Genomic DNA, 16,120 nt, shown 5'->3' with positions numbered 1-16,120 from the left:
TACAAAAATAAAACAAGCATCCGTGTGCATGACCCTGGTGGTGGAGCTCACTCTGATCGGTCGACCTGACATTCCCAAAAAGCTGGAATTTGTGTGTATCCAAGTGTGTATGCTGTCAACTGGTTTTCCCCCCCTGGTGGTTGGCTGCAATATCTGTCATGAATCCTGCCCTTTCTATGTTAGTGGATGGAACATGGGCCAAAATAAAAACATCAAAGAACACATTACTTACTTTTTTTCTGACAGATGTTTTTAGGTAGTTGTTATCACAGTGAAGTGTTAATGTTTCTGATACCTTTGGTTTGAATTAGTTATTAGTTAACATAGAAAGAGTTGAGTCCCTATGTCTGTGGGAGTTCAATACCAACATGATCACTACTGAGCAGACTCAGGTTCCATATGACATCAATAGTGCAAGATGGCGGCACCTATATCCAGGATATCTGACCCTGGTTTTAAGTACAAGAGGAGACGCATCGTCCATCTTTATACGGTCCTTAATACCAATAAATGTTTTATTCCAGCATTATCACAATCTTACAAACAAAGTCACTAATGGTCAAGGGTCATCAGCAAGTTGTTTAAACATGCTTTTGTATCTGGGTTCCCACAGTCATAAAATTCCAGTAAAAGTTAATAAATTAGCAAAGCAAGCCATTACAAAATAGCATTATTACAAAAATTGTAGTATTGCCCTATTCAGGTTTATGCATCTCCCCACCAATGCTTTCATCATATTTTCATAAATAGATGATTAATGCACATCATTAACGATTAAATGTCAAACTTATCAATTCATTTAAAAAAGCTGGCCAACAAGACACAGAAGAATGTCAAAATGCATAATATGCTGTATCTACAAGTGTATTTGTGTTACTGCTTTTATTTGTATTCTCATCTAGACTGGACAATTGCTGTGTGACTTCACATGTGTATTCTTTGGTCATCTATTGGCACTTTGTTGCTTTGCCCACATAGTTACAGCGTATGCCAGCATACGTGCCTGGCTGCATGTGCATGTGCAGGTATGCAGATTTGTGTGTCTGTGCTTGTGACAGACAGAAGTCCCAGTTATTTGAAGCTCAGAGGATAAAATCAGCGTCACTACAGATACTGTCCTCCATCTTTCCTCTCAGGACTCAGAACTCTGTCATTATGTTCTCCTGTGAAAAACAGGACAGAAAAAGGAGAAAAAAAAAAAACAGACCAATTTTAGAAACAATATTTTGATCTAAAACCTTGGCTGAACGTTACACAATATCAGAAACATTGGTTTCTGTATTTCTGAGGTTTGATATATATATATATGAACAGTTTGATAAAAGATGACTTCACTTTGCACCATGTGGAAAGTATATCATTCTTCCTAAGTGGAAATGAAAATGTAACAGCAATCACTTGTAGTGAAAACCCTCAGAAACCTTGTCTGATTGCCCAACCTCTTAACTTACTTTAAAAACCTCAATCTCCCTCTTTCTAGATGCACCCAAATAAATACTTAAGACTAGCAGGCAGACACAAAGACACGTGGAAAGATATTTTGTAACATACACACACTTCTCATGCGTAAAGACAGAGAGTCATGCTCTCTGCTGGGATGAGCAGTATTCCCGACGCATATTGATGAAATACCAAAGGCTATTTAGATGTTTAGCTGTGTTTAAAAAATGCTAAATAAAATAATATATTATCTCGTACTGTAGTATTATAGTGTTACAAATCCTGTTCCTAATGTGTGAAATCAATCGGGAGTCAGGTCACGGTGCAGAGTGAGGATCAATGCACCAGTACAGCAACAACATTTTAATCTTTGTCCACTAAGATGAGCTCAGTACACTCTGCAGGCAGCTGAATGAACTCAGTCCTTCTCACAGTCTCTTATCAGCGACATGGTGTGAGTAATTCCATTTTGACTTGTTTATCTTATATTTTATTATTGTGCATTCCCCGGAGCTGAGATCAGTCAAATTCAAGCATGTGAACCAAACCCAACTCAGCTGCTGCTCCTGCTGAAAATGGGTATAGCGTCATTTGTGGAAATAATGTCATACAGACTTTGTGTTTATATCACATTAAAATACCTGTAAACAGGAAGAGAAAGCAAGGCATCATATTGTGCATAAACACCATTGTGTGGGCATTAAAATTACCCTGGAGACCCCATGTTGGATTTAGATCACTAGAAGTGCAAAGTGGAAGAAGACTTTCTTCCTGGAGTCTCCACATACCTCTGTTCAGACTGCAGTGTGTGATATTTGAGGTGTGTATGTGTAGGTTCGGTGCTCAAACAGTACATCACCTCTTCCTTCTTTCTGTCCGACTGATAGTACAAAACGGCATCATGGATGGTGGAGAACAGGCAGGACTTTGTCACATTGTCTTTGAAGAATTCTCCGGTCTGAAGGTTGTCCACCACGCCAGCTGAAAAGAGACAGGAATAAAATGAAAATGGTCAATCCAAATGCAAGCTCAAACACTCCCCGTTTACTTTTTCCCTAGGCTACTACATGAGATCCACTATGGGTAAGTAGAGCTGCTTATCCTCTGAAATAAACTAGATGACTTCTAGTGTAAGGATTGCAGAAAGCTACATTATTTTAGTGGGCCATATGTAAAACACTCCCATTGTTTAGCTTCCCTTCAGACCATATGCAATGTTGTCAATGTTCCAACTACTGCGTATCAGGCCAAACCAGGAATGTTCCCTGGAAAATTGACTATGGACTGAACAACCTCCTTTGCAGGAATTAAAAAAAAAATAACATAATTGAACAGCAGAAATAACAACCAGTGTTGTTGGAAGAATCCAGATGGTGTGTGTCAAAGCGGATGGGTACTATAAATGTTAAACTACATGTGTTACATCCATCCAGGACAAACAAATCATAATGGAATTTTGTAACATTCCAGACAAGCAGTCAGGGGACCACCAACTCTTAGAAAGAAATACATTCTCCCTTTAGGTGGTTTAAAGCTTTCAAAATTCTCTCCGGATGTTTTTAATAAATAAATACAAAAAAAATTCCTAAGAGACATCTGACCTAACAAGCCACACAATTTCTTGGCAGTTCTAGTCAATTATTCTAAACTATTCTAGAAACGTAGATGGACTTACTTTGGCAGCCAGCAAGAACCACATCGATACCAATTTCGCTGTAGTCTTTCTGGATCTGAAACAGACACAAACACAGAGCAAAGGTCAGACTGGGGTTCATTCAACTAGTCTGATGATTACATTTATTGTAACTGAATGGCAGAGGAGCTAAACGATTAGGAGAAGGACAGAGGTTTGTACGGAGGATAACTTCTACTTGTGTGAAAAAAATCTGCCACAGTTTATACAATAAAAAAATAAGGATTAGATAAGAATGAGATAAACTCCTGAATCAGCACATTTTCTAATGCTGGGATGAATTTTATTATTAGCCATTGAGTTTCTGCCTTTTTTTTCTCGAACATTTCTTCGTACATTTTTGATGGAGAATGATGAATTTTCATTAAGAAACGTATACATTTCATTTAAATAATATTAAATTAAATTATGATTCATACAAATTCAATTCCTAATTTGTAAAAAGGAGAGGGATGATTCGTCCTTCTTGCCATGCTCATACATTTCGTAGCGCCTTGATTCCAACAGTATCCAGGAAGTTGACAGGGCTGAGGTCAAGAATGATGCATCGTGGGTGTGACGGATCGCACGCAGTTTCTGTCTCAATGACAGCAATGTCCACCTGCTCTGGCTCCTGAAGACGAGACGTGACACCACAAAGGAGGCCACATTTAGACAATGAAGGTCCTCGGTGGAAAGTTTGTTTATTAAAAGACAACTGTATTTGGAATGTGCAATGGGCAACACTATTTTAATGTCAAAGAAATAAACTCAACATTTTGCATAAATGAACTACATGTCTTTCTCACCATATTTGTTCCGTTCTTCTTGGCTTTCTTTGCATTTGCCTTCTCAATCCTCTTCCTTTTGGCCTCAAGTTTCTTCTTTGCTGACAGGATCTTGGCAATATCAATTTCAGACTAATAGAAACAGCAAAAGACAATTGGGACAAACTTCCCATTAGTTTTCTACACTGGGTTAAATTACAATATTTCTTCTCCCAGAGTAACTATACAAATAACTTTCCGGTTGATCGAGACGAGAACTACGGTAACACTAACTAACAGGTGTATATGTTTGCATTCGTGCAAACTGTTTTTTAGATAACAGGAAAGAACATATTACATGAGGTATGAGTCCCATGTGAACAGAAAAGCTTATTGAGAGGACAATGTTTTACTATTGTAAATACTGCAGGGCCAGGCGCAGCAATCAAATATTTATCAAAGGTTTCACAAGCTTTGTCGATTCAGTCCAAACAAACCAACAGGACAGGTCGGGTTTGTCTACAGAACATTATGATCTCTTTAAGAATCTCTTACCTGCTCCTGAAGCTATGGAGCTTTCACTTGAGGGTTCTGGTATGCAGTAAACTTGGAATGTTTCAAATTGAAATTTTGTATTTTCTCAGACTCATTTGATAGTACCCACTGAACGGACACGTGAATTATCTAGAAGATTATAACTTGAATCCGAAATCGGAATTCCCCCATTAACATCAAATTTTCCTCACAGGGGTCTTTTCAAGAAAAACGGTTTCAGTATTCACATGGCCTCCTGACTAGCATTTTAGGACAGATCTGATTAATTGTGAGCCGAACCTTTGAGAAGAAAATAGATGTTTTCATCTCAAGACTATTGAAAAACATCATTACAACCAACCGACCCAAGTCAGTTTCACCTGTCATGACCTTTCAACCTTAAAATGAGTGATTGAAACCAAATTTTAAGTAAAAATCAACGCTTGAACAAACACCAGTGTGATCAGAACTCCACCTGGTGTGAGAGAAACACTTTTCACCCAGAACCAAAATACCATAATTTATATGGCGACAGTCTCTCTCTCCATTGACAATCCTTCAGTTTCTGCCACTTCGATGGAGGCTTATTTGTGCATCAAACAATAGAAAGAATAGAGCGACCCAGTGGCTTTGACATGTTGACATTTTAATAAATGAAGCGTTCCATTATCCCCCTCAATTATTCAATCTCGACTTCTCCCCCTCTCCCATCTTTTGTCATCTTTTTTTCCAGCTTCCCTCAATGTGTCTTCCCATGTGTCCCAAAGAGACGTGACAGAAGAGAAGGAGAAGAATGGGTGGGGAAGCAGGATGTTTAAAAAAAAAAAAGTCGAACGGAAGAAAACATTGGGATGACATATGAACAATGTCTGTCACAGTCGTAATGTGTGAATTGTGGAAAATTCAGCTCAGTTATTATTGTCTGAAATAATGTTAGCAGGAGAAGAGTTAATTGCACGGAAAATGTGATGAGGGAATGTGGGTTATTTCTTCTCATGTGTGTGTGTGTGTGTCCTCACCTTCTTCCCCAGGGCATCTTGATACATCTCAGCATTAGCGAAGTAGAGAGTAGCAGAGGAACGGAAGATTAAAATCCCTGGCACCTGCTTCACCTAAAATCAATAAGTTAATCGTTTAAGTAAGGAAATGAATCACTATATTTCGCATACTGCCACATGCTCATGATAACACAGCGTAAAAAGTAAAATCACATAAGAGGAAAGTAGCACTGGAGCACACGTCTCAGCATAAACTTTGAACTTCAACACAATGAACACTATATTCAAATTATTAATTACACCAGTTTTCATGGGCGGTCAGTCCGACAAATAGACTCAGGTATGATTTTAGTAAGATGTAAATCCCAATGACTGTTTCTGTTTATCTGCCTTTCCATTTAAGCAATGGTTGCAGCCTAAATAGCCCCCCTGGATTGTATACATTTAGGGTAAAGTAAGAAGCAGGGGGCTTTGCTTAAAAAAAGGGTTAAGGGCGCCATTAAGGCATATTGCCAAACCATTGTGCAAGAACATTGAAATATATATTCTTTGCCAGACCATACACATGATTTGTGAGTTTTTCTGTTTATAACTATTCCTTCAAAAGACAAAAATATACAGTATAAGGGATCAACAGGACCCTCACACTATTCTGTGCTCATGCTCTGCAATGAGGACTCCAAGTGAGGTCGAGCTTTAGTTGGGGCAAAGTGCAAATTTTTAGACTACCTCCATTTCAAATTTCTGTGTTTGATTCTTCACTTTAAAGTGAGGGCCAGAGAAACCAAGGGCAGTTGTTCACGGTGTTAATTGATATTAGTACCTTAAATTATCATTAATCTATCATTTATCTCTGAGCATTCTTGCCATGTCTGTACCAATGCTTGTCCTGTTTTGAGGTTAATACTTTGTGTCATACCTGGTTGTACTCCTCCAGTGGCCTGTAAATGTCAGTGCCTGGGACCTGGCCCAGCAGGGAATACTTAGGGCTGGAAAACACACAAAACAAAGATATGTTACTTTGATTAAACACTTTGTGTTTTAGTGTGGCCTAAAAAGTGAAGGTTAGTTAATTGTTGGGTGTGGTGTTTGAGAGATGAACGTTCAGTTCCACACATGGTCTGAATGTTGTCATTGATAGTTTATATTTGTGGATGTGCGGCTGTGTGTTCCTACAGCTGTGTCCTGAAGATGACGGTGAGCATGGAGAAGCCGATGCTAGCAGCTAGTCCAATGTCAGGGTTCAACAACACGGTGAGGATGAAGGTGGCCACCCAGATGACCTGAGGAAAAACAGGGAGAGATGAGTTAAATACAAATGGGTCGTAAAATGAGACTAAAGTGAGTAGTTGATTTTTAGAATATAATGCAAGTGAGGTATTCACAACTGGAAGACACCCGACAGGCCACGGTGGGCTACATGATACCAAAATTTTCCTGAATAGTGTAAAAACACTCTATGTTTCTTTTTCTACTTTTAGGAACACTGACCGCATCAACTCTGTTTTTTCTCCACAGTACAGGGATGTCCAGGAATTGCTTTATCATGCCATGGAGGTTGACGTAGATGATGGCAGCCAGCACTGCCTACAATATCAAATATGAAACAGTTCATTAGAGCACTTTTGATTGTTGTTACATGATGGACAGTCAACTTCTCTCAAATAAACCCTTCACATGTTACAAATGGGTTCCAGTCTTTAGTGTAACACTACAGTGTTCACAGTGCTTTATTGAAATAATGGTATCTTATGATAACTCTGCTGCTCATTTTAAACAAATTACTCTGATATGTTAATATGATTATTTTAATATCTTTTCTGTATGTTTTAATTATCTGTTTTGTTGGCAGAAGTGTAGTTTAAACAATTGTCTGTTGGTGGCAATATAGCAACATAACTGTCCGTTGACTATTGCGTGCACACACACACACACAAACACACACACGCACACACAAACACACACACACGCCCACCCATCCACCCACCTTGGGCAGCTCCTCAAAGAGAGCTCCAATCCAAAGCACGATAACAAGGATAACAATTGCAGATAGAGCTCCAGCAACCTGTCATGAAGAGAGAGAGAAAAGATGGAGGAACAGTGAATAAAAATCATATAAAGGGATCAGTCAATGAGAGTCAAAGGCAAAACTACAGAAATGATGGATGTTGTTGTGGTTATAAGTATGAACAAGTATGGGATTGTAAAACCTGCTGTAGCTTCATCAGTCTCTCCTCTCCTCTGTCATGGGCCCTTAACTGATTAATGGTGTTGTCAAACTAAATTGTTCAAGCCTCTCAGCAAATCGTTTGTGTAGGTGGGGTTCAACAATGTGAGTGAAAATCAATTCCCAAAGTGTTTTTTTTAATGATGCCACTTATCACAGCAATGTTAATTATAACTGGGTTTTACTCTGCTCAAGCTGTGTGATCGCCCAGGTTTGTGGCAACATGCAGGGTGAGGTGTTAGGATGAAACTAAAGATATAAATACACTTTTTCACAAGTGTGGAATAATCGCAGGAAGGGTAAAGTATTGCAGATCTCTGACAGGAGAGAGTTCCGAGGGGGGGGGGGGGGGTTTCGGAGGCTGGAGGGATTGATGTGTGAGGAGGAAGATTTTGTATCTGACGAGGGACTTGAATGGAAGCTTGGTTTGGGTTGGACCAGAATGAGATAAGGAGTCCCGAGTGACAACAAAGTTTTGGAATGCTGGTTTTGGAACTAAGATGGTGGTGGCAGATGATTGGACCAAGGGGGAGGATGTAGATGGTGGAAAAAAGGGATGGGATTAAGCAAGTATATATTAATAATTTATATATAAATTTGGATAAAGATTAATAATAGTTTATTATTACTGAATACAAATACGTTTCATCCAATGGTGAAAGCCAGTGAAACAGTACCACACACACATATGTACTTTTAGCTAAACTTATGATATATTTGTCAACCCCATGAGGTGTAAGTCAGGTAAACGGACCCTTTGCAGGTTGAACAGCCTCCACCAACCTGAGATTTCCCTCCCGTGCTCTCTTGAACCATGCTGCGAGACATGGAGCAGCTGACTGTGATACACTGGAACATTCCTCCGATAGAGTTACTCAGACCCAGGGCGATAAGTTCCTAGATCATGAGAAATACACTATTTATGTACAGTGCACTAATTTAAAAACATCAGGTCATACCTGTATCCATCTTTCACCTCCCTACCTGGTTGCTGTCCACCTTGTATCCATATTTTATTGCAAAAATTCGTCCCAGTGAGATGGCAATGCCATAGCCAACCACAGACAGAGCGAAGGCGTCCCCTATCACCTGACCAAACAGAGACACGTTTGGGAGAACCGGGGGCTGGAGACTGTCAGAAGGTAGAGACAAAGTCTAATAGATTATCCATTTCAAATATTTCACATTTCTCAAAAACGCAGATGCTTGTACATTTGCTGTGGGTTGTGATTTATATGTTTCTCACCCTGAGGGAATGAGTCCCACCACATCCACTCCATATTTCTCCTCCAAGTTCACCTGCCAGGAGACGACTGTACCAATAACGACCTGGAGAAGCAAATAAGAGATACTTCAGTGTGTGTGTGTGTGTGTGTGGTTGTGTGTACATGTAGATATCTTTTAAGACTAGGTTGAGGGTTAGAACAAGGTTTAGGTAAGGGTAAAGCATGTAGTTGTAATTGTTAGAGTAAGGGGCTAGGTAATGCATTAGGTCAATGAGTGTCCTCACTACTACATTTGTGTGTGAGCGTGGATGTGAGTGCATGTGTGAGTGTGTGCGCATGTTTGTTAATTTTCGAAAGGAACTAAATAATCTTGGAATGAATTATTAGTGCATGTACTTATCCCTGGATACTCACAGCGAGCAGCTCCACAGGTATAGGAACAGGTATTTTTTTACCCAAGTATGCATTGAGCTCCTTAGCCCCAATAAGGCAGACTATGGTGACAACACTAACCACCAGAGTACCAATATTTGTTTGTGGAATGAGATAACACAACTCTAGCACCGTCTGGAGAGAGAGAAAGAGCAGGATGATTGGTTAAATGGAGGAATGAATGATACATGACATAAAATTCATGAAAATACAAAGTCCATTTTGTGTTTTGCCATATCGACTGGATAAAATTATACGACGGAGTCAGTTGGGTCCCTTGTGTGATTCTGTTATGTTGGTGAGATCAAAGTATTCATAAACACTAAGGAAGGAAGGAATGACAGTTCCATGGGTTGAATTCCACAGAGGGAGAGGGCTCTGGTCTGCCTGCAGGGCTCATCTTTGGGTATTTCCTCCAAAGCTGACATGAGAGTGGAGCCTGTATCTAAAGGAACTAGACACAGAACCCCTGCAGGCAGTCTGTCAGAGGGCCTTTATTAACTCATTGTAGATCTGAAGCGGAAAACTTATTGTGTGACACTGAGTGGGCTTGGCAGCTGTCTGAAACCGTCATTAAATCTATTTAAAAGGTAAATAGACTTAATGTGAGCAAAATGCAAATATTCACAATGACTAATGGGCATGCCTGTATTCTTCATCGTCAGCTGCCTCTGCCTTTTTACATGAAAACGCATTCATAGTGAATGCACAGTGGAAAATGTGTGCACTGACTAAGGTTAATAATGGGATGAATCTCAGAGGGTTGCCACATTAATGGAAATCAACAAATGTTCATATTCATTGATCAAAAATTATTTAGAATAGTACTGAAACAATCAATTAGCAAATCAACCAGCTCATCCTTGGAAAAATTGTCAACAGCCATTGAAATTCATTTGTTATCGTCTTACTGTGGTTAACACATTTTTTTTGTTTATGTTTTTTCAGACAAGATAAAATATATATTTTACCTTTTCAGATCTAAGCAACATGTTAATGTCGGTGGTTGTGTCCTTCTTACATATATCAATGCCAAGGGTCCGCTGTATCTCACAGGGTTGATGCCGAAGGTGTATTTGAGTTGGGACACAATGACGTGGATGGCAGCCCCAGTGGTGTAACCTCGGACCAGAGGCTCAGACAGGTACGTCACAACAAAACCAAACTGGACCAGACCGAGCAATATCTACAGTACATAGAGTTTGAAATACAATGAGGTTCTCAGTGGCCGTTATATATATATTTTTCAAACCTAAAGGAAATGTATTAAAAAAAATCTGAAAAACAATTCATATTCAAAACCTCGGAGTTTCTAACATTTCACTGTTACTAGTTAGACAGTGTGCATTAGATGCCTCAAACTTCTACACTGAGAGCCTGTACTGATCTTCATTATGACGCATTTATAGAAACAACAGTAGCATTTTGCACAATGAAAGTTGTGCCCAAATATGCTAATCATTCCATATTTTTAAGTTAGAAGCAGAAATATACAAGCCATCTGCATTATTGTCACAATTTGAACTTTTAGTGTATAGACTCCTATTGGATAAAAAGTTAAAAAGATTATAAGCATGATGCAGCTCCCCTTCATGCTTTTGAAGTGATCAATAACTTCCTGTAATCAGCCTATAAATACCAAAAGTATTTGCTGCATGAGCTGGAAGGGCTGGATATGTTAGATTTGTATTGTACAGTATTTTATTTCATTTATGGATGTTTTCCCTGTCAGCAGCAGATAGCTTTGAATGGGTACCTGAGCTGTCTGTCTATACAAATGACCTATCTTCACAACTACAGAGCAGATTTTCATTGTCACTAAACATTACTCCTGACTGTCTCCAATATGGCACACCTCCACTAATCTAATGATTACCTGAAATATTCCAGTTAGGAAGGTGACAGCTGCAGCCACTTGGACTCTCATTGCGTCCCGAGACATGGTGTCAACTATGCTGGAGTTTGACACATTGTCCCATATCATAAAGTCTGAGTCCGGGGCTAATCGATCTGTCACTCCTCCTATCATCACGCTAATAACTGCAAATGTTCCTGGAGATGAGAGATAGAAATATAAGCACTCATGTTTACTGGCCATGTTGAAATATACCAGATAGTCTGAGAAACAATTTTCGTCAAACCCGCATTGGTCCTGAAACCTACAGTTTTCCTCTGATACCTGAGTGATGGTTTCTAACATATATATGACAACTGCTGGAAGGTGAAGTCTCATAGTTAAAAAGGAACTACAAAGCTTGACGAGCTTTTTCAGCAAGTCCTGGTTCCCAAAGTAAAGGCCCAATTTGCTTCTGCTTCGAGCTGTGCCAGATTAATCATCAGGACGAAATGTTAACGACTGTGTCAGCTGAAGTACTGTTCTAAGATAAAATAAACAAATACATGAATCAAAATGAAATAGCCACTGTACCCTGTTTGTGAAAACCCAATATTCTTTTGGATTCTAGAATAGCTCTGGATTGATTCAGGAAGTGGAGTCATTTTAGCCTTTGGATAGTTTTAAGTTCTTCAATATGGCAACAGTGGCTATGGATATGGATATTGTTGTATTATACCAGTCTCCCATGACTGTTTCCGGATAAGCTGAAATGTATCAAAGGGATGGCTTTAACAATCACTTCAATAATTATTATGTGGGAGAGTTTGCTTTGTTACTTATGCTGACATGCTGTCAAGTTTTAAGATCATGATGACTGTTAGACAAAACAGTCAATCAGATCGGATCACATCTTTATATTTCAAACTTTATTGCTGATTCAAAATGTATTCTTCACTGAAGAGTATTACAATGCCAAAAAATGATTGCTTCAGTCTGATGCTATACCTGCTTCATCGCTTGTTCATTGAAGCAAATCCACATATCTCTATAACAGATACATTCCCACTTGTGCAGATGCAGCACTGTGCTGAGGTTACAAACCTATTGAGATGTGCTTGGATGTGCCGAAGATGAAGTAGATGAGGACGGGGTAGAAGGAGGAGTAAAGGCCAAAGACTGGAGGAACAGATGCCAGCAAAGCATAGGCCATACCTAAAGGGAAAACACAGAATAAATATTTATTACCATCCAGGGAAGAGTTATAACAGATGGTATTATATATTAGTTAATATAATAGGGGATACACAGCATTTACAATATAAAATATCACTTTTATAACTCCAACCTTTTACCACATCTATAACCTCTGAACCTCGATTCTCACCCTGTGGCAGCTGCATGATCCCCACACTGAGCCCAGAGATCAGGTCACCAATGGCGTTTTCTCGGATGGGGTAACGAGGCAGCCATGATAAGACAGGGATACTACTCAGCAGGAAGCTCTTCAGGCGTGGACCAGAACACCTGAGTTTGTATGTAAGAGTGACAGACAGAGCGAAAGAAGAAAGAGAAAAAAAAGTCTTTGATATATGCTTTGATATCGCGGGTGCAGAATGTGTCAGCCCTCATCTCGAGGCTGACCTCCCGCCCATTTGGTTTTGTGCAGCCTTCTTCCGATTGATACAAATTAATAATCTTATATCCTTTCTGTCTGTGTTTAACTGTTGGCTTTTTGGGAGCATTGATTGAGTATATGATGCATTTGTCCCGTGAAATATTTCTGGGCCGAAACAATCGCCATTAAAGAGCAAAATTGTAATGTAGATCATCTTTAGTCATAGCTGACTTATTAATGTTAAATGGCCTTTTAGAAATACTTGTATTATATTGTATTGTAGTCATATTTAGCATCTGCGTTTACATTGGAAAGTCAAAATACATATAAGAAAACAAATTAATTCTGAAGGTAATCAATCTATCAATAAAAAAATATTTGTATAACCCATATTCACAAATAACAGTCTGTCTCATAGGTGCAACACCCTCTGTCCTTAACCCTCAACAAGAGTGAGGATAAACTATCACAAACACTCTAACCCATGTAACTGGCTATTAAATTATGAAAAATGGGTGTAATCACTGTATTCTTTGTGCTTTATTACAGAAAGAATATAGCACAATACCCCAAATGTCTTAGTACGTCACTGAGAGATAATATGAGAACTGTAGATTGGATGTAGTCAGTTTTACCTCATTGACGTTTTAACCTTCTCAGAAAGAGGTGTGTGTAAGTCGGACTTCTCTCCCATCTCCTCCACAGCCCCTTCATCCAGGATCCTTCTGTGGACCCTGTAGTTCATTGTTGTCCCGTCTCCCATGGCGAACACCCGCTGTAACATAAACCCAAAAAGCATTTCAGCTGTGAGTCTTCCCTTGGGTTGACCGCAAAAGTATAGCTTTATTCAAGATAAAACTGAACTAAAACTAAACAGCGAATACAATTTTGTTTATGTTTAATATTTGTTGACGGGAATATAGCTTTTTTAGTTTCAAAGTTTCATGCTAACTATAGACCCCTCTGGGACTGAACTGTTCATCTCCACACAAGCAAGTCTGACATTTGTTTTATAATAATTACCTTGTATTCCAGTGGTATTTAACCAACTTTTCTATTAGTTCCAAAGTAGAAAAGTTTTTTGGCTTTTACAAAAATCCCAGAAGCGTCAAAAGAACTGAAATGAATCGCACAGGTTATTGTAATGAAATGTCTTCTATCCTTTTGTCTTCTGTCCGTTTTTTCCTGTTGATGAATAAATTCCTTCACTCACAATGTTATATCTCCTCTTATGAAGAATGACTCCTCTCTGTGTTCAGCGGTGCCTGTGCTTCAAATTGAATCCAATGTACGGGTTTCCATCAGATCCAAGTGGTAAAACGCTGCAGTCGTTTGGAGGAGTTCCAGCAAACAGCTGAAGCTAAGGCTCCATTTCAAATCCGAAAGGGTTCTCTCGGGCAGTGCTCTACCTTAAGACCTGGAAGAGATGAATAGATAAGGCATACGGCGGCATCGTTGGGGTGGGAGAGGGCAAAGTTCCAAACTTCCAGCTGGAAATCAAAGTGTTACAGGTTAAACATTCATTTTGAATTTGTTTTATCATTTACAAAGTGAGTACTTCTCAGTTTTTAGTAAGCGTCACAGCTTATTTTATTTATTTATTATTTAGTGACTCTAGTCAACCATTTATCTATATCATTAGTGTTATCAATGGTATCTTTTATGATTGGATTAGTCAGCCATTACAGCCGGGTGGTTCTTTATTAACAAGAGGACGAACGGGAAGGTGCATGACCAAGCAAATAGACAAACAATGTGTGTTCCTGAGGAAGATTTAAAGACCCTACTTTAATTAACATTTGTCTCAGACTGCTAAACTGAAAAATATCACTAATCAGGTCCCCGAGCTCCCATATGACCAAATACACTTCTTTTCATTGATGAATTATCCATGTACTTCATGTGCCTTTAAAGCTCGACTTTGCACGATGGTCAGATAACCAGACGGATCTAATGCACAAACAGTATTGTAAAGCTGAAGAAAACATGCTCAACCATTTGATTACTGATAACTAACGCTTCAACTTTTGAACAGAACATAAAATTAAACTTAAATAAAAGAGATCAAGAAAAATGAACATCACAAATTCTCTTTTAACCCACTCTGATCCAATGGTGGTGTCTGTAACCACTTGTCCAAAACAGAGGACAGTCTGTTTAAAATGGGTTAATAATCACTGAACATTTGGCATTTGCTTCAAAAAATTACTTAAAAGTGACTTATCAGATCACAACCTAGCAACATCCAAACTACTACTGACCAATCAGATCAGTGGAACAAAATTAAGCAATCATTGCCACAGGATCCCAACATGGACAACAGTGCAGAGTTTAGAATAAAGTGACAGTAAAATAGATCCATAATTTCCAGACAGGGATTGGGAAAATATTTCCTATCGTGAAAAATTTGCAAAACAACCCCCTCTCCACATAATATTTGATAGTCATTTAAAACATAATTATATCAACTACTGATTTTCCCAAACATCCTAACTTTCAGCACCTTTTCTAAAATATCCATGCACTTTCCATTTTTTTATAAGTTGTATTATGCCATACTTTTGTATTTCAGTTGACATTTTTTCATTAATTTCTTATATTATAATACTTGCTTAACGCTGTCATGGTTTTTAGAACAATGACAAACAGTAGATACCTGAAAACATGGTTATTACATTACATATCATTTAGCTGACGCTTTTGTCCAAAGCGACTTACATTTTTAGAACCCTCAGCATTTATGAGGGGCCACTATAGGGGTTCAGTATCTTGCCAAGGACACTTAGGTATGCAGATGGGAAAGAGTGGAATTCGAACCGGCAACCTTCTTGTTGCAGAACACCCGCTCTATCCCCTAAGTGAGTTGTTTTACTCACTTAGAAAATACAAGGAACCAGATGAACACTAACACTAGAGACTGTTTCAGTAACTGCCTCTATGGTGTAGGATCGAAAAATACAGAAAAGAAAATATATAGAGAAGGAATTCATGTGGAGTAATTATCTAGCCTGGATGCCAGACGAACTTAGCCCCGCCCACAACATTTGAGGTCGGGAAGTTCGGTCTGGAGTCGCTCCGTTGGGGAGAAATTATGCCCGACCGGGCCAATCAGATTGTCAGGGCGGGCTTTATACGATGATGGATAGATGATCAACGGTAACGTAATCAACCACGTCATCAAAGTGCCCTTGGGTTGAATTCGTTTTCAACAAACATGCCTGCCGCTGGAGAGCTCAGATGTGTAGATGCTGCCATTGAGTCTGTTTTAGAAGACATCGACAGCGCATTCATTTTGAAAGAGGAACAGAGAACGTGGAGGCGACGCCAAAGCACCGCACCGCGCTAATCCCTATCGCTCCGGCACTTGGCTGT

The 16,120-nt window shown here is 39.1% G+C and overlaps 1 protein-coding gene across 2 annotated transcripts; it reads right to left on the bottom strand.

The window, feature by feature from the left end:
* Positions 1 to 481: 481 nt before the first annotated feature.
* LOC133956906 (solute carrier family 26 member 6) lies at positions 482 to 14,186 on the bottom strand. Of its 2 annotated transcripts, XM_062392270.1 has the most exons (21): positions 13,962 to 14,186; positions 13,772 to 13,865; positions 13,384 to 13,523; positions 12,518 to 12,657; positions 12,235 to 12,345; positions 11,173 to 11,348; positions 10,318 to 10,482; positions 9,279 to 9,431; positions 8,885 to 8,967; positions 8,623 to 8,770; positions 8,422 to 8,535; positions 7,399 to 7,476; positions 6,903 to 6,998; positions 6,588 to 6,694; positions 6,331 to 6,400; positions 5,433 to 5,525; positions 3,922 to 4,032; positions 3,615 to 3,746; positions 3,116 to 3,170; positions 2,300 to 2,421; positions 482 to 1,163 (listed from the first exon to the last, which is right to left on the bottom strand). In XM_062392270.1, exons 3-21 carry the CDS (start codon positions 13,509 to 13,511, stop codon positions 1,140 to 1,142), a joined length of 2,106 nt encoding a protein of 701 aa, XP_062248254.1. In that variant the 5' UTR covers positions 13,512 to 13,523; positions 13,772 to 13,865; positions 13,962 to 14,186; the 3' UTR covers positions 482 to 1,139. The 2 variants fall into 2 exon arrangements, with proteins under 2 accessions (XP_062248254.1, XP_062248255.1); XM_062392271.1 differs by lacking the exon at positions 13,772 to 13,865.
* Between the last annotated feature and the right edge of the window lie 1,934 nt (positions 14,187 to 16,120).

This window comes from Platichthys flesus, chromosome 7, assembly GCF_949316205.1.
Source record: "Platichthys flesus chromosome 7, fPlaFle2.1, whole genome shotgun sequence".
Taxonomy (NCBI): domain Eukaryota; kingdom Metazoa; phylum Chordata; class Actinopteri; order Pleuronectiformes; family Pleuronectidae; genus Platichthys; species Platichthys flesus.
Note: the sequence above shows the minus strand (reverse complement) of the source record. Positions and strands in the feature narration are given on the sequence as shown.

Excerpts from the sequence above, each read along its gene's own strand:
- LOC133956906 (XM_062392270.1), bottom strand. The coding sequence starts at position 13,511 with ATGGGAGACGGGACAACAATGAACTACAGGGTCCACAGAAGGATCCTG. Across the intron at positions 10,483-11,172 it reads TCCTAACTGGAATATTTCAG|ATATTGCTCGGTCTGGTCCA; the intron begins GTAATCATTAGA and ends TATGTACTGTAG. Across the intron at positions 4,033-5,432 it reads AAGATGCCCTGGGGAAGAAG|TCTGAAATTGATATTGCCAA; the intron begins GTGAGGACACAC and ends TGTTTCTATTAG.